Raw genomic sequence first — 18328 nt, 5'->3', positions numbered from 1 at the left:
TTTTCTGGACTTCTTAGAAAAAATAAGTTTGGTCCGGACTCTTGAGACAGCTGCTTGGTTTGTTTGAAATGTAATGATTTATCGCTGGTCAGGCCTGTAATATATAACCTAAGCGTACTCATTATTTTCTTTCTTAACACGCGCTTCTTTGTTTAGCGCCGCTAAATTATAAGAGAGCCAAAAAAATTATATTCTTTTATAACGTATGGCTATTTTTAATTTATGGCAATAATAAAAGAATTTTCTTCAAAGGATTCTCAATATAGTTTGGTCGAATTAAAAATTCGTTCATTTAGTTTCGCGTTGCTCCGGAATGATTTACAACTTTACGCCGCAGATTTAAATCTTTTCTGGCGGAAAGATTTGAGCTAGTTGGGAAATAAATTTTCACGCTAATGCCGAGATGGCGTTTTCCGTATAGCTAATTTATTCCGCTGTTTTTATTTTTAGTTTGGTAGATTTTAATCGAAAACATTAATTTTATATTACAATTTTAAAAGTTTATTTAGAGGTATACGTCAAACTACCTTATTTGCATACAATTTAATATTTTCGGACTCTTCATTTTGGTTTAAAGGACTTCAGAGTATACTACGATAAGTTTGTTCGAATTTAGAGTAAATTTAATATTGAAATGAAATGAACGCCGTTGTTATTTGTGAAATAACAATTTTTCGTGTTTATTTGAAAATAATTAGTTAACTTGCAAAATTCCGTCGCGTATTTTGACTCGCATACGTATTAAGAGACTAACAAATTTACATCTTTCATAAATTTGTTGTTTGGTGGTGGAAACTGTTATTAATATCAACCCTAAAATATTTTGGCTCAAAGACGAAATTTGTGATTTTTTGCAGATCGTTTAAACTACGAAACGAAGTCGGCGTGCGAAGGTCGCGAGCTGAAAGTGTCATGCGACACGGGCGGGGTCATCCGGCTGATTCGGGCCAACTACGGGCGTTTCAGCATCAGTCTTTGTAACGACCACGGCAACCTCGACTGGAGCGTCAACTGCATGTCCTATCGCTCCTTTCTCATCATGCAGGACAAGTAAGCGTAGCGGAACTTTTTCTTATTACATATCCCTTCGGGATGGACATCGCGCTCTTTCACCCCTTCCCCTCGAGAGCGCGTCCAAGACGAGCGTTTATGATCCGTAACTAACAAGAGCCAGATAAGATCCTTCCCACGAAGAAGCCCCACGTGTTTCCCATTACGTTGTTCGCGCGGTTTGGGAAACGGTCATCGGTACAACACCGCGCCGGCCAAGCTCTACTAATGGCTACTAACGAGACTCTAATGGTCTCTGCACTATTTAGTTCCGCTCTTTTTACCCTCAAAGGTCGAATTAAAATCGAGCAAGAAAAACATCGCTTTTTTCGGTCATCCGTCGTTTTTTCCTCCGTACGGCGACCACCTCGCGAGTAGGTTGACGGTGGAGGCCTTATCTCTTCGCCGTGTTTTCTCGTCTCACGGGCTCGTAGCACCCTCTACCGGATGTCTGTAAAACTAATTGATTTATGGCTTTTCTTTTTTTTTTCTTTTACTCTCTTTGATAAATAGGTTTTTTTTTTAGAAAAGTCCCCTCTTTTTCGATTTTGTTTTTCGACCAGTTTATTTTTTGTTGGGTGGCGCGGCGATCGGTCGCGATCGTTCTTATTGGAATTTCCTCTTAGTGGCGCCCCCCGCTGGATGGACGAACGCTTTTTTTATTTCTCGAAAGCGATCGGAATCTTTCTAAGCCACTTTACTTTCGCGTAGACCTTTATAACGTTTTTATTGGATTTAAATCCTATAGATTTCTCTAACTTATATAATGGACATTTCGCTCTGTCAAAAGACACTAAAACATTTAGTTACCTATATACGGCGTTTTTAATTTGGGAAATATTCTTGCTTCGGGGAGTGAACGCGGGAAAGTACGGTTGCGGGATGTATGGCTTTATTACGGGACCCTATCGCGTTCCTTTTAAAACGGCTGAATAAAGCTTCGATACCGAAGTGGGGGGATGGTAACTTTTACTTTTACGACCCTCATAAACCAGGACTAAATGTTTTTAGAGGCAACCGCGGGGTGTCCTTTTTAATAGGGAAGACCCTAAAGTTTACCTTCGACAGTATACTGAATTAGGTACTCCATCCGTGGGTTTTTTATATCTTCGGCGTTGCTATAGTATTAAACCTGGTTAGATTTTTACTGACTAAAAGTATAAGGAAGGACCTGGTTTTTATTCTTTTACGCGAGTGACTTACTAAAAGTACAAAAAAAATATTAATGGTTGGGGGACACTTTTAACGTCCGAAGCCATACCTTAACCGAAATAACCCTTCGACCTCTACTAAGCCTTTTTTACCCGTTTTACCCGTTTTATACGTTTCTTACAATCGGGATAAGTGTCGCTTTTACGGTAGCTACACGATTTTCTGATCATTAAATATCTCCAGAAATCGACGTTTTGATTTTAAACGTAATTTATTTCGCGCGTGTTTATTACCTTAATTGAAAACCCGAGAATTTATCGTGGTTTTAATATAAGGGTTATTCTTTCGTTATAGGTGTAGTCAAAAGCAAAATTGCAGCGTAGTAGTTTCCAGCAGTATATTTGGTGATCCGTGTCCCGGCACGCTGAAGTATTTAGAAGTTCAGTACCATTGCGTTTCCGGTAAGATCGCTATAAATTATAGTTGGAAATCGTAGATTAAGGATGTACCTCAACACGAAAAACTGTTTGATTTGTGTTACGAACGCCACCTAGCGGAAAAGGTGGTTTTCTGAACCCAAAAAAACCATCTCCATGGTTACCAATCAAGATATCGCTTGAAATCTTCTTCCGGTTAGGTCCAACGTTGCCATGTGGATGGAAGAAGAACATAGATTTGTGTTTGGGGGTACATCCTTTAGCGAAGCCAGTTGATTAGTAGATGTTGTAATTGTTGTACAAACTAAGAACGAAATGAACCCCGACTTTGCAGATCATTCTTCGTTTGGATCCAATAAGAAACGTCTCAACGCAACCACAAACTCGACCGGCGCCGCCGCCGCGTCCGGCAACGCGACCAAAGAATCGACTCCCAAACCATCGTCGGCGGTGGTGTCCGTGTCGAAAAACGAGTCCGGAGTGTCTTTGTCCACCGTGGTGGCCACGTCCTCCCCCGCCTCTCCCGGACGCAAGAAACCGGCCAACACCCCTCGCTCCTCGATAGGCGCCTTGAACCCACCGACCACCGAGCCTTCCGGACAATATCTGAACCCGGATTCCAACCCGGAAGCCAAACCCGAGATGGGCTCCAACACGGTGGCCCCGTTGGTCAACACCAACGACGACAATTCGGGGGATCCGAGTCGAGAAACGTCGGTGACGATAGAAGACTTCTTCTGTCGGCCCATTATCGCCAGAGGACTGGTTTGGAATTGGACCAGAAGCGGGGAGGTGTTCGTACAAAAGTGTCCCGGAGGTTCTACCGGTAAGTTGATTGATACTTCGTTTCTTAATCGCCAAAGTTGTCGATGTAGGCTAGACGGTTAAACCTAGGAGCAACAAACACCAGGAGAACACAGCTAACCTCTAAACAGGCTAACGCAGTGTTGCGTACAAATTTCATTGGACGAGCCTTTACGCTGAACGTTTTACGGAAATGGGGAAGACAATTTCCGAATTTCCCCCTTCCGCCGGCAGCAGGTGCTAAAGAATCTAATCAATGAAAAATGTGCGCGAGAAAATACACGACTTCTGACGGGTTGCGTTCTCCTTGTGTGGGATGCTGTGTTTGTTGCTCCTAGCTTAAACGAACTAGCTATTCGCCTACCGAGTGTGTTTATTCCCATTACTGGCCTACCACCGTTTTTATCCGCTCTACAGCTTCATTTTGAAACGCGTCCTTTAAGCCAGCTTAACTTCTCTTTATCCCATCAAGTTGGTTCGTAAGTCCGCCGAGACTAATGGCAACTGTGTTTGCAGGTTTGGCCCGTTGGGAATGCGGCGATAATCCAGTTTCGTGGACGCCTTCCAGCCCCGATTTACGAGACTGCAAATCGGTGTGGGTGGAAAACCTGCGAGATCGGGTAAGTTTCCTCATTTGACACCATCCATAGAAATGACGCCACTGTCCCTCCTCCTTTCGCGTCCAATTTCATTCTACGTTTCTCCATTGAGTTTTTGTCGCGTTTCGCTTCTTCGCTATTCCGTCGATATTGGCGCTAGCGAGAAATTGGTTATTCATACGTTACTAAACGCCCCCTTCTTCACGCTCGATTGCTCTTTGGTAATTAGGACCATTGATTTTTCCCTCTTCAACCCTCTCGACGTCCGCGGGATCGAATTTGTATTGAAGGGACGCTTAATCCTCTCGTTATTTCGGATAGCGCGGATCTGAGAGACGAGTTTCCCGATGATTGGCCAACGTGATTCTAATACCCGAGAGCGTTAGCCAAATATATCCATCTCCAACGAATGTATTTTTTTTATATCCGTTTGACCCTTCGCCCGTTGGTCCTCGTAGACGCGTGACGTCTCTCACTCGCACGTCTCTCCACTCAACGTGGATTTTTGACAAATTGTTTTTCGCGTCGATAGTCATTTATTAGATTCCTCTTATACCGAGAGGAAAACAAGTTGGCAAGCCAAAATATACCTCTCCTCGGAAGAGTTTCTAATTTTCAGTGAAGTGTACAATGTGGTAGAATGCTCACCTGACGTGCAGGAGGGCTCGGGTTCGAATCCCGCCCGGTACTAACGCAAATTGAAAAATGTTTATACTACACCCAATGACAACAAAAAACGGGCCCTTTTGGAAAAACCTTTTCCCTAATTCTAAGAAACTGCGTACGCAGTGATTACCCTTTGCCCCGAAAATGCGAACGCGTTCGCAGGCCTGACAGACAGACCCACAGACAGACAGACACGGTGGTTGTATAACCCCTCCTAGGGTACAAAGTCCCCTCGGAGAGGTAAAAATGACGCGGTAACTGTAACTCGCCCCGCTTGTCGACTAATTTTTCTTTCATATATTCCGATATTATTCTCTAATATTCGATTATAACGCGAATATTGATCCGGGTCTGGCTATTTTTTTGCGCGCGTTAAAGATAAATCCTCGGTATCTATCACTGTCGAAGAGAGTGTCTGGAACGAGAAGCGATTTAAGTTTCTCGTATTAATCCTCTCTCGGTGGAAAATAACGCGTTAATCAATGTCGTATTAACGTCCCGAGTGATCGGAATTTGGGTGGCATTGCTTGTCAAGCTTTGGAAATCGTTTTTCTCGCGGAATTAACTTATATATCCGAGAGGGGGGACTTTCGGAAAAAAACAAGTTTTTTCATCGGGCTACCGTTCCTATATATCGTAGATGCACGCTGGTGACTCCGTGATTAGCATCGCCTCCGAGCTGTCTTTGATGACGTTGACAAAGTCCTTGTTCAGTAAAGACCTGTACCACGTGACCGATTTGATCGAGCAGACGCTATCTCGCGCTGTCAACGGGATGGAAGAGTTTCTAGATATGTGGAGGCGATACCAAGTACTCCGCGAATTGCTACAGGTTTGTTCCGGACGGGATAAACATAGCTACTCAATTCGGTCTACAACGATCTTTTCGACGTTTCGTTTAGTCTATTGTCGAAACCGTCAGCAAGCTCTTGGATAAGACCCAACAAGACGCTTGGTTGGACTTAACTCTGCTAGAACGGAAGGAAATCGCGTCCGCCCTCTTAGACGGACTGGATGAAAGCGCCCTGCTCTTGGCGGAGGCATCCATCCAAGAGGGAACTTATAGACTGATGAAAGACAATGTTTGTGAGTATCTTCGCCTTCCTATCAACTTTACGGTTAGGCCGAAATAGGTTTTAACGAGAATATTCTCGGTTCAGGGCTTTCGGTGCAAGTTTTCGACGCGCGCAACATGGACATTGTCAGATTTCCTTTGAAGAGTGATCAACCTAACGAAGGTTCCGATTCCGCCTGGGTTCGAATGGAAGATTCTTTAGTTTTACCGGCGGACGCCCTCGTGGACTATTCCAAAAACGGTACGTACCACCAAATGCGATTGACGATAATTCACGACTGACTTCAATATTAATCGGGATAATTTTTTCATTTTAGGTTTGACGAAAGTCGTTTTCGTAGCCTACAACGGCATGAGTCAATTGCTGGCACCGGAAACTGGAGAGAATCAGTTCCGTTTTCACGCCCCGGGAGAAGAAGACTCTCGCAACATTTCTCAGATCGTCAACTCGCGAGTCGTGTCCGCTTCCATCGGACGACAACGAGTCGCCGGACTTTCGCAGCCGGTCGTAGTGACGCTGAAACACTTACAGGTACGCTCATTTCGACTCTTTTTCGTTCGCGATGAAAGCTTTTAAATTTCACTGAAATCAAAGTCAACGTCGTTATATTTTGTTTTTCATTTCTGCGGCACATTATTTGGGAATTCGCCTCGGGGTGGAGACTCCGTAATCGCGAGTTCGTTGATACCGCTCGAAACCGCGGGCCATACTAGTCCCCCCCCCCACTCCCGTTCGTTTTTTTGTCCGTGCGTCAAATTTTAAATGTTTATTACCGTGTTCCGGGATAGCGCGCGTGTTCTCCAGGAACGGTTCCGACTTCTCCTCCCATCGTTTGTTTCCAACACAAAAGGCCAAATATACCCGTTCGTAACGCGTTTTTAGTGGAGCCGCGCTCGAGTTAATATTCTCCAAAGTCCGCTCTCGTAAAAATCATCAAGGAAATTAGACACGCGCTCGACTCGAGAACCGCGACCCAACCAACCCTGGCTAGCGCGTATTTTAGGCCTTGTCCAGTTTATTTTTGTCTCGTAATCGGGCTACTCGCACGTTTTGTCGTTTGTGTGTGTGTGTTTTTTTTTGGTACTGCCCCTTTTGATACATGATCGCCGCTTCCACTGTGAAAAAAGTGGGGGAAGAAACTTGCCATCCTGATCTTTGTTGAAATAGTATAAATCTTGTGGCGAAACCCCAACCCGGACAATACGAAGACTCGGCAAATAGCGGGCCTAGTTACGACGCGTCTCTGCCTGATAAAACCCGAACCATTATCGCGCCGTCGCTACGAGATCGGAATTTTCATTAGAGATTTTTCGATTTTCGCGTCCCCCTTTGGTCCTCCGACTCAAAATCCGCGTTCTATAGAAGAGCCAAGTTCCATTTCGCCGCCCCATGCTCCTCCATTTTCACCAAATCGTTTGACATCGGCTTCATTTTTTTAACCCTTCATTAAGTTGAAAATAACGACTATCATTTTTGCGGAGGGGAAGTCGGAACCTGCAGAAAGGAAAGAGCCATTTTTCATCAGTCGACGAAACGTCATTCTAATGCTTTCTTTGGAAATTAGTTAAATTTTCTCGTCCAAAATGAACCCTGGCTCTCGCTCTCTATGGCTGTTGCATTAGCGGTAATAACCTAATGGTTTCGGCGGACCTTTGGTCTACTGTTGAAACGACTTTTGAATAAGATTAGTATCCGTCTAGCCGATAGGAGGGGTTGGGTTCTCTTCCGTTCATTTGGCCGGGAATAGTTCATTTATTCGAGTATTACTTTGTTTTTGTCTAGGAGGACAATGTGACCAACCCAAAGTGCGTCTTTTGGGATTTCAATCTAAGGTATGTCCGCTAACGGCTCTCGATTAGCTATTTGACGTCGCGTATCACCGACTTAATCGTTTTACTTCTCATTAACGATACAGGAAATGGTCGGAGGAAGGTTGTTGGGTTTTGTCCTTCAACCGCAGCCACACCGTTTGTTCTTGCAATCACTTGACCAATTTCGCGGTCGTGATGGACGTGCAACCGACTCCAGTAAGTCGATTCGCTTATCACGCCGCTGCGTTTGTCCACTGAAGCTTTCTTAGAATAGACTCTAAATCGTCTTCTTACGCTTAAAACCAGACATTCTTGCAGGCCATCCCGTCCCAGAAAGTACTCCGCCTGGTTTCCTCCATCGGCTGCTACATCTCCGCTTTCTGCTTCCTGTTGTCCTTCCTGGTATTGCAGATTCAAAGGTACGTACCTACGCTGGTTTTCGGTTCGTCGTCCGTTTGTTAATAAATGGTTTACCGTGGCAATCTCGGCAGACACTTGGCGGGCGATCACATCACTATCCACAAGAACCTGGCGCTCTGTTTGACTGTGGCCGAGATTTTGTTCGCCGCCGGACTGGACCAGACTCATTTGCCCGTTCTCTGCGGCGTCGTCGCGGGATTGCTGCATTACTTCTTCCTGGTGGCGTTCATCTGGGTCTTCTTGGAGAGTTTCCACATTTACGTGCGACTGGTGGAAGTCTTCGACGGCGACAAATCCAAGAGTATCTGGTACTACGGGCTAGCTTACGGAACCCCAGCCGTCATCGTAGTTATCGCCGCTTTGGTCGATCGCACCAGCTACGGTACTCAGCATTACTGCTGGTTGCAAGCGGACAATTACTTCATCTTCAGTTTCGTGGGACCCGCGGTTGGCATTCTCTTCGTAAGTACATTTTCCTTATACATTTCGCTAGAAACTGTCCAATCGTATTGCGGTTTAAACTCGGGGCTTCAAAGTGTATCTCTAAAAGTTGTTTCGAGTACGCGATAATTGGTTCTTTAATCGAGCGAATGTCGTATTTATCCCGCTGGTCGCAATTAGTAAGTACTTTCGCTCTCTTTGAAGACGACAGTTTACGGGGAACCCTCTCGGGTCCTCGGCGAAGCGCGAACGAGGTAGGATGCTAAATACCTAGTTACTTCCGGCTGGCTTTTCCGCAATTCCATCGGAGGAACGAGAGAGAGAACGAACGGAATCGGCCTCTATATATTGGTGGAAATATCAAAAAGCGGAAAGTCGTCGTTAATTTGCAGCTGCTGGCCAAATCGGGCTGTCTTTCTAGTCGCGAGGTTTAAAGAAACGGCGGCAGCGTGATTCCAGGGGCGGAATTCTCCCAAACTGTGTTTCTGCAATCAATTACCGAGGAGAGAGCGTTTTAGCCTAGCGGATTTCTTGGGCTCGCTGCTCTACAGAAATTGCTCGTTCATTAAGCGGCCCTTTGAAATGCGGGCCTCATTAATGAACTCCGGGACGCGATTGGGTTTCCAGCCCCTTTCCTTCCTTCCCCGACCGCTACGCTCTTGCCCAGATCCTAAATTTTGCGGAGTCATTTGCAGAGAACCATTTTTTAAGCTATTTCTTCTTGACAAATCTTTTTTCCCTAAACGGCGAACTTATTAAAAGTGGGTTTACGTTAATTTGTTCCCTCGAAAACGGAGAAGTTTTATTCCTTTTCCTCAAAAGAAGGAACCCGAAACTAATTGTTCGTCGATTCGACGTGAATTCCAACGGAAACCATTCGGAGTATTTCATTTCGTTTTTCCCCATTTTTTTCCCGTTGCTTAATTGGGCGCGGTAAACGCGATATACTAACAAAGAAACGTGTCAGAATTTTAGGCCTAAATATATTCCTTGAAACTTTAGACGGCTGAAATCGTTTAACTATGCCAAACAATTTCGGTAAATATAGTCAAATAGCGTTTTGTGTTTTATAACAGCCAATCCAGAAATTTCTAAAACCTCTCGCGTTAGCCGCTATGTGGCTCTGTGTTCACTGAAATGCTTATTTAAATCTAGCTCTAAAACATAAGCAGCAAAAATCTAAGTCTGAAATTTAAAATTACATTTAACGCTCTCGAAACGTGTATTAATTAATGGTAACTTTAATGTACGTTAGATGTCATTTTCGGCAGCGCGTCCAACCTAGTGGATTAGGTCAGATGGGTTAAGATTTCCAAAGCTTACGAACGTGTCAAATTAACTGGCGTATATTTGCAACGTGGCACGCAATTTCCTAGTCTCTCTAATTTTACAAGTTCATCGTCTTGTTTCCGAGGCTTAGCGTCAAATTTTAATCGTAAATGTTCATAAAAATATTAAGTATTATATTAAAAGGTGAAATCGTCGGAGTTTCTCGCCAAATGATAAAATTTAAATATTCCCCGATAGGGGGCGACACTTTACCGGGTCTTTTTGGTGTAATGCGGAAAAGCAACCCAGGTTTTTTTTTAATTAATATACTTCTAGAGTTATGTTAATTAAAATATTTCGCGATAGGGGCGACACATTACGGGGTCTTTTTGGTGTAATGTCGAAAAGCAACCGACGTTTTTTTTAACCTACTTCTATATTTACTAAGGCTGGGCGAATAACCGAATTAACCGAATAATTCGATCGAATATCGAGACGAATAACCGTCTCGATATTCGCTGCACGCCTTTTTTGGTATTTGATCGAATATCGAATAGCATTTGTATTATTCGGTAATTATTATTCGTTAAATATTCGGCGAATATTCGGGAAGATATTCGGCGAAAACAAATTGCCCTAAAAAGTTAAAATGTGATTTTCTTATTTAATACCGATATATACTTCAATATTGTAGTACCAAAGGTTTGTACTCTAGTGATATTTTAAAATAAAATATATTTTTTTATTTTGGGATGCTCAATGGTACTTTAAACTGATACAATTCTACCATTTAGATATATATATATTTTTTTAATATTTAGACTATTAGATCTGTTATTCGATAAATATTTGGGTCAATATTCGGTATAGTATTCGTCGAATATTCTGTATAGTATTCGACGAATATTCGGGCCTATTATTCGATAAGGTAATATTTGTACTAAGCCTAACTATTCGGTATTTGGTTCAAAAACTACTATTCGTCTCGGTATTCGATTAGAAATTTATTGGGTATTCGATATTCGTCTGGATAGGCTAAAAATGCTATTCGCCCAACCTTAATATTTACGTTATTTAAAATATTCGCGACTATTATTTTAATTTCGGAATGTTTCAGACTTAAAAATTAATCGTACTTTAAATATTGACTGTTAAAATCCGAGACAAACTAACCGTAACCCGTATTGGTCGTTTTCAGGGAGCCGCCGTGTTCTTGTGCATCGCCACTTGCATCTTGTGCCATCACAACGGGCTGGTCACTTCCATCAAGGGCAAGGAAGAGGCCCGTCTGGTCGCCCTGCGCCTGGCGGTCAGGTGGATATTCTTCCTCCTGGTGCTGTTCGCGCTGACGTGGTCGACGGGGCTGGTCTACATCACGGACGAAACGCCCTTCGTCGCCTACTGCTTCACCATCCTCAACACGCTGCAAGGACTTTACTTCCTCACTTTCTGCGTCTTCGGCAACGGAAAGGTAAAAACCCATTCGATTTTCATTTACTCTCGGAAATCACCGCTCCTCAAGCGTTGCAAATTAGATATCTCGTTGCGATCGTGCGTTTTATTCGTTGCTACGAGTGTACTGTTGGGGTAGAAGGCGCTAAAGCAAAGCACGCGATATTTCTAAACAAGCCGAAACGCCTGCAAAAGTGTCTAACACGCCACGCACAAATGCTCAGGGTGAAGTAAACTACCGGGGTCTTTCCAAGTTCGCTATCGGGAAATTAACTACTTATTAATTGACTTTTCTTTTAGCACCATCTTTATTATTTTAAGCATTTTCCTTTGAAGATTTATTTTGGTATTCTAGTAGGAATTGAAAATTCCTCCATCCATTATTCCCAGCCTCGCGATGCCGTATTTTCAGAAGGCGAAACGCGGTAAATTTCGGCGTATACGTTAACGTTTAATATTTGTAATTGAAAAGCGTATACGCTACCCGCGTTTCCTAGAAAATTTACAATCTTCTTAAGGTTTTTTCCTCCGCCGTGTCTTCGGAAATAATTAATGGCTTAGAGTTTATATCAAAGAGGCGGGCGCAAACCAAACGGTTAAATATTCAGGTACGAATCCCTTCCTCCGCTTAGAAATACCTAAAACAAACTGTACCCTTTTTTATTATTCTCGTTCCGATCCTAGTTCTCCTACGCGCAAGCTCCGTTTCTTAGCTCCATTCCATCCTTCGGCGTATCCAACGGAGAGAGATCTAGTTAGTCCTTAGTCGAGAGGACGAGGATGAACTTTGAAAATCGGGTTTGCAAATTCGCGGAGAGGCTTCCCTCGTTAAAGATTCATGTAGCTCTTAGGATAACGAGCCCCGGAGAATTTTATAGCCGCCACCGGACGCTTTTCCGAGAGAGAATATAGCTTGGCCTATTTGCTTCACTTAACATCTTATATCTTGGCGTTTATTCAAAATGCAAATACGTCTTCCGTAAACTGAATAAGGGAAGACTTTATGTCGTATATTCTCCGGAATTACGCCTGGCGTTCTCGCTTTCCTGACTTGTAGAGAGTTCCTCTTATAGTTTCGCTACTCCGTCGTTTAAAATTTCATATTTTGAGTGCGCCCTCTTTTCTCGGATATGATACTTGGCCCCGCGATTTTGCCCAGCAGCTAAGCTTTTGATGGCCAAGTACGCGTAAGGTCAAGCTATTTTTACAAAGGCGCGCAAATTTGGGTGTAAATGGGCTGCGCTTAGCTCTCTTTACAAAGTTGAAAGGTTGACCGTAGGTCACGTTTTAAAATGTCAATAGCCATAACGAATTAAGGACGATTCAAACATTAAATTTAAATATGCTCTTATTAAGATTTACAGTTTGTTGTTATGTAAACAAACTCTTAATTCTCTTAATTTAATATAATAGCAATAAATTATGTCAATTAGTAAAAGCTATTACCATACTAATTTTCACAGTTATTACGCGATCAAGGTTTAGTTCAGCACAAAGCCCCCTAGTGCCTAAATATGTTCAAGGTGGTATATACTACTACCAAGGACGTTGCGAGTCCAAGTCCGTAGTTGGGAGAGAAGGGCAATGTCGAAAAGGGGTTCAGTCAACAAATTAGAATTAAAACAATATGAAGTGTCATACTTACAAGCAGAGTACCCGAGGTGTTTATTGCCGATTTTGTTCAAAGTCGGGCGTAATGTAGACCTGTATGAAATATGAAATTTCCCAAAAGGAGACGTTGCAATAACCATTCGATTTGCTATGGCAACCGAAAATGTTTTTGATCACTTAAAACAATAAAATCTCCATTTAAAAAAGAATGGGATTTTCTCGGTTTCTACGAAAATTTTGAAAAATTTTGAAAATCACGAAATGTGTAATTTCGACCACATTTAGGGAAATTTCATCAAGTTTGGGTAAATTGAAACATTTTTAGGGGAAATTTGTAACAACTTTTGGGTAAAATAAGGAAAAAATCTTATTTTGGTTGTAAGTGGTCAAAAACATTATCGATTTCCATGGCAAATCGAATGGGTAGTGCAACGTCTCCTTTTGGGAAATTTCATATCTCATATAGGTCTACATTACGGCCGACTTTGAACTAAATCGGCAATAAACAAATCGGGTACTCTCCTTGTTAGTAATATTTTGTTACTTGTTGTATAGTGTTAACAATTTTTCGCGAATTTGAGTGCATTTTTAATTTTTGGTATCTGAAACAATCGCGCAGCGCTTTCCGTAGCGAAAATAAATACAATTTAAACGGTTATTTTAGACGCGTTACGGTTGGCCTATAGTAAAAGTTATAATTATGCGAAATGTATGGTGAATTGTTTGCTGATTCTCGCAATGCGAATTTGTCCCGTCCGCAGCTGTCCGAAGGCTGCGAAAACCTGGTCAGCAGCCTGATGTCGAGGTTGAGGCAGTCCCGCTCGCAGCAAGACGCCCCGACGACGACGGGCCCGACGGTTGCCAGTCCTGGACAACTCAGTGTGGGTAGAACCACTCCTCACACGTGCAGACATATTTCCCCGGTTTGCTCTGTGTCCACAGGTATTGGCACCGGCACACACACCACCACTCTCGATAACTAATATTAACGAAGTTCCACCCCTCTCTCTTCGGCGTTTGAAATTAACTATTCGGCCCTGATGACCTTTCGTAGTAGTGGCTTTTATTAACACAAAACGAACGATCAAATTTTGGTGCTGGGCTGATATCTGGGTGGGCAAAGGGAAAACCGCTTGACCGTCATTGGCTTCGCACGCTCTTCTTTATTCTCATTGACCGATTCTTCATTTTCGGGCGTCTTTCCCAAGTAGCATGTTTTGGTTTTTGGTTCTCTACCAGTTCAATTTTTATCTTTCCTCGCACGTTGGTTGTTCTTCAAAGTTTGCGGTTTTTGTTCGTTGCTTCTTCGCGGTTTGATTACGTTCACGCTATTTTTTTTTTCATTCTTGATTGTTTCATTTGGAATCCCGATACGTTTAACATACTTTAAAAATGCAATAGATTGTTTTTGCTCGAATATTAGTTTTCGTCCTTTTAGCTCCAACAACAATCTTGGAACTTACCCACCGAGAAAAGCTTCAACTCCCTTTCATTCACAACACAAGGTAAATCACCAAATATTCCCGTAGTCCACTAACCCTTTTACCCACGTTTTAGAGTTTTGACATCACCTTAGACGTTATATTTACTACAATCAATTTGTTCTGGTTTTCTTCGTGTATTCAGGTCCCCAATCTACTGCACCGCCAACTCTAGGTCAAGCTGATCAAGTTCCCGTCGCTAGAATCATTCCCACTTCCGGAGGGATCCTGGTCGAGGGCCCCAGGGTGAACCAGGTGTGGAGGTCCAGCGGGAGGAGCGCCGAAAACACGCTGGCTTCTTTCTCGAGCACCTTGCAGAAAGGAACCAACGGCACCGTCAACGTCAACGGTACGTGGCGAACCATCAACGGAGCCAGCGGGAAACCGGAGTCGAAACGCCAGAAGGAACACCGCCACAATCACGGCAACAAGAACGCCACGCGCAGTCGTTCCTCTCTCAATTCGGAAGGCGCCAACGGGCCGTTCAGCGACCACATTTACGAGAGCATCGACGAAGACTCCTTGTCGCCGTCGGGAGAAAGTCAAGGCAACACTTTGTCGGGGGCCGATCGAGAGGACGGCATTCGGGGTCCTCCGATGGAGAACTACTACGGCGACCATTCCGACATGAGTCAGCATTCCTCCTCCAGTTACGGTTACGATCAAAGGCCGTTGTTGGTCACCGGCAACGGCGCCTTACCCAACCGAACGGTCACTCCCGTTTACGACCTGGAAACTCTGCAGCGCGCCAACTACTACATGCCGGAGAGTCCCGAGATCAAGTACCGACCAGAGAGGTTCCTCTACGGCAGTCAGAGGCAAGCCAGAGTCGCCGAGGAAGCCAGTCAGTTGGCGCACAGAGCCGCGTTGCTCGCCAAACAGAGACAAATGTTCGAGGACAATTCCGGCGACATCCTGAGCTCGGATCGCGAGGGCGACTTGGAGCAGTGGGAGGAAGCGACCCTCCCGGACTTGCTCCGATGCCCCAACGACAACGCCGTCGTCATGGCCATCCTGGACGGTGAACGCGTCGTGAGCCGTCTCAGACCGGAAACGGGGAACGCCCTTTCCCGCTCTCCGCATCAAACGTCACTTCCGCAACCCGCCCCGACGTCGAACTCCGCCAATATTCAGTCCACCCCTCCTCACTACAAACTAAGTACTTACTGTTGACTTCGGGACACTAGTTTCTGAAACTAGTCTGGCGCGTTAGTCGAGAAGTTCAAACTCTCGTCTGAAATTAAAATGGTGCGATATGTAATAATATAAAGAAGTGCGCGTGCGCTGTTGGAAAAAAAACACTCGCTCGTCGGCCGCCATTGTGGTTCGAGCCTTTCCGATCTTTCTCGCTTTGACAAGATGGCGCCGCGAAGAACAACTGCCGCTCCCGCCCGCGCTCGCCTATTTTTCTGAACACGCGAAAAAGGAAAAAAAAATCGATAAAAGAGAGTCCCTCCTTTACTTTTTGGCTAGTCTAATTCAAACTTCGATAAGAAAATATATATTATATATATACTCCTAGTCTTAATTAATTATTGAAAGAATAAAAAACACTAAGAAATCTCGGGGGGTCCTTATCTCCCGCGAAGAGAGATAAGGAGGGGAAGCCGGCTTTTATTTTTCGAAAAGGAAAAAAAAAACTAAGAAACCCCGGATTTCTTTGAAAACAATTCTTTCGCGCGCGGATTTCGGAACTAAAACGAAATCATGTATGAAAGATGAAAAAAAATTGCCAAGTGAAACTACTACTTCGTTTTGTAGATATATTCTTCGATTTGGTTTTTGTTACTTCCTTGAAGATGGCGCCGTAAGCTACGCTGCGTAAGACTCTGGACACTTATTCTAAGGCGCGCTTCGTGTGATAAATTAATGACCAATTAATTAATTGAAAAGAGTTGAGAAAAAAAAAACCAGATGACATTTTTATATTATATAGTCAAGTTGAGAATGCGGAAAAAAATCCTAATGTGTATAAGTGTAGTTTTTTCGATGTAGATATAAGTCTCCCGCATATATGACATTTATTGTTCCTCCCAAGAATGTTTCGTTCTCAAAATTAACGGGATTTTTAACGCGATATACCACCGCAAAATGGTTATTTTTTTTTGTAAATTATAAGTTGAACCGCATTTTTTTTAAATAGAAAAATGAAAGTCAATTCTTTGAAATTTAAGAGGCACACTTTCATCGCGACAGCTTACTTTTTTAATAGACTACTCCTGTAAATACGTTATTTATTTTTTTCTCTTCCAGAAGTGTTTTAATTATATATGATAATTTTTCCACACTATTTTAATTTAAACGAAAATTTTAATTTCTCAAAACCCAACCGTCAGCTTGATCCGCACTTCAGATATTTTTCATACGAGATGAATCCCAACAGTTGGGATTTAATTAGTTTTAGGCGAAGATCGCGCGCCCCTGGTGGCAGCTATCCGAAATGAAATACCGCAAATTCGGTATAAAAAAATTAACTAAATTTCCTTTAATTTTGCCAGAAGTTATCTTGTAATTTTACGTTGAACCATTCCTACTATTATATTAAACACGATAAAAAGAATCTTAACTACTTAAATATATTTGTAGATTTCAGTGCCTGCGGTCATTTAAGAAAAAATATATATATAGTATATATAAAATATGAAAAGAAAAATATGACATTTTACTCGGCGGTAACATCGTAGTCTTTGTTATTCTAATTATAAATAAATTAATCTTAAATAAAAAAAACTCCGCTTCGCAAAAAAAAAGTTTCGGTTTGTCGTCGTCGGAACATTTTTCAGTGTTGTCGCGTACGTAAAAAAAACAGTCCTATAATTATAATTATTAAAGTGCCTCGAAGCTCGAGGTCACACGCTGAACGTAAACTCAAAATTATTATAAACACGAACTAAAAAATAATTAAAAAACTGTAGGCCTATAAATCTAGTTAATTAAATTTCGTAACTTAAAAAATAGTCCATTCTATATATTCAAGAAACTCGTTTTTTGTATCAAGAAAAAAATATATAAAAACCGTCCTGTTGGTGTTACTAGACGTTTTTCCCCCCAACCGCTCGATTTTATTTCTTTCTCGAAAAGTATGTAAAAGATGAAAATAATAAATTCGCTCAGCCAGCGAATATTGAAAGAAATTTTTATTTCCATATTTTGATAGAAATTGTCAACAGATGGCGATTTTAAAGAAACAAATTAGGAAAGGCGATCTAATTTTTTTAATTTCGCCATCGTAGTCAAGCTAAGGAATGGTAGTACCCCCCGTTTGATGTAACGTAACGGGTCGAGGTCTTAGGAACTCGTCCACTTTTTTCGGAGGGTTTCCACTCCTTGACTTTATTCTCCGCTTCTATTACAAAAATAACAATAAAATGACGAAAAAAAGCGGAAATTCAAGCCTTATAGAAATTTTAAACGTAATTTCTTTTTTTTTGCTATTGTTTTTCTTTCGAAAAGAAAACTATTTCTGGTGACGCCGTTTCGTATATTTTTCAAAATAAAATCGTAAATAAAAAAATGGCCTTACAACAGAAAGAAAAAAAAAACAAAATTACAATACAATCCGATTCCTTTGCGAAGGCGACGTGTTACTATCATTTTTCTTAACATTTTGAATGCGTAATTTACGATATTATATATAGAAATAATAAAGAAATGAAAGTGTTTTTCGTTCTGTAACGCGATGACATCTGGATACTAGCCGTGCCAAAGCCTGCGCAGGTGTCATTTTGATTTTCGTCTTTAAACAAAATATAAACAGTGCTTCAAAATAATATTGACGACATCACAACACTTTTTGTACAGACAGACCAAATGAATTAAAATAAATAATGGTGTTTTTTCTTAATCGAAATCAATTGTTTTTGCACTGTTACAGGTGTAGCTTTAAAACATTATTCGAATTAGGTATTCCACTTACGGATTTTTAATTTTCAGTCATTTTGGTTATAATATTTTGAGTTAAATTAGTTAATAGCCTAGAGTTAGATTATGGAATTAGAGGATATTATATATTAGATAATAATTGAGTTCATATTAATGGGAAAATGAAGTAATACAGTA

The 18328-nt window shown here is 42.1% G+C and overlaps 1 protein-coding gene across 6 annotated transcripts in view; it reads left to right on the top strand.

Moving 5' to 3' along the window:
• The window catches only part of LOC149940789 (latrophilin Cirl-like), a 214644-nt gene extending 196525 nt beyond the window's left edge, over positions 1 to 18119 (top strand). For 3 of the 6 annotated variants that reach the window (XM_090180120.1, XM_090180118.1, XM_090180122.1), the window contains 16 exons: positions 858 to 1050; positions 2557 to 2663; positions 2974 to 3465; positions 3960 to 4063; positions 5349 to 5540; positions 5611 to 5794; positions 5869 to 6024; positions 6101 to 6315; positions 7567 to 7616; positions 7700 to 7811; positions 7902 to 8014; positions 8087 to 8477; positions 10924 to 11196; positions 13550 to 13669; positions 14227 to 14293; positions 14415 to 18119. In XM_090180120.1, coding sequence (XP_090036246.1) covers positions 858 to 1050; positions 2557 to 2663; positions 2974 to 3465; positions 3960 to 4063; positions 5349 to 5540; positions 5611 to 5794; positions 5869 to 6024; positions 6101 to 6315; positions 7567 to 7616; positions 7700 to 7811; positions 7902 to 8014; positions 8087 to 8477; positions 10924 to 11196; positions 13550 to 13669; positions 14227 to 14293; positions 14415 to 15442 — 3797 coding nt within the window. In that variant the 3' untranslated portion in view covers positions 15443 to 18119. Of the gene's footprint in view, positions 1 to 857; positions 1051 to 2556; positions 2664 to 2973; positions 3466 to 3959; positions 4064 to 5348; positions 5541 to 5610; positions 5795 to 5868; positions 6025 to 6100; positions 6316 to 7566; positions 7617 to 7699; positions 7812 to 7901; positions 8015 to 8086; positions 8478 to 10923; positions 11197 to 13549; positions 13731 to 14226; positions 14294 to 14414 lie in introns of all 6 variants that reach the window. The other 3 variants (XM_090180119.1, XM_090180123.1, XM_090180121.1) reach the window with 3 other exon arrangements.
• Positions 18120 to 18328: the final 209 nt, after the last annotated feature.

Source organism: Leiobunum rupestre, chromosome 6 (genome assembly GCF_980474605.1).
Source record: "Leiobunum rupestre chromosome 6, qqLeiRupe1.1.hap1, whole genome shotgun sequence".
In the NCBI taxonomy this organism is placed as follows: Eukaryota; Metazoa; Arthropoda; class Arachnida; order Opiliones; family Sclerosomatidae; genus Leiobunum; species Leiobunum rupestre.
Note: the sequence above shows the minus strand (reverse complement) of the source record. Positions and strands in the feature narration are given on the sequence as shown.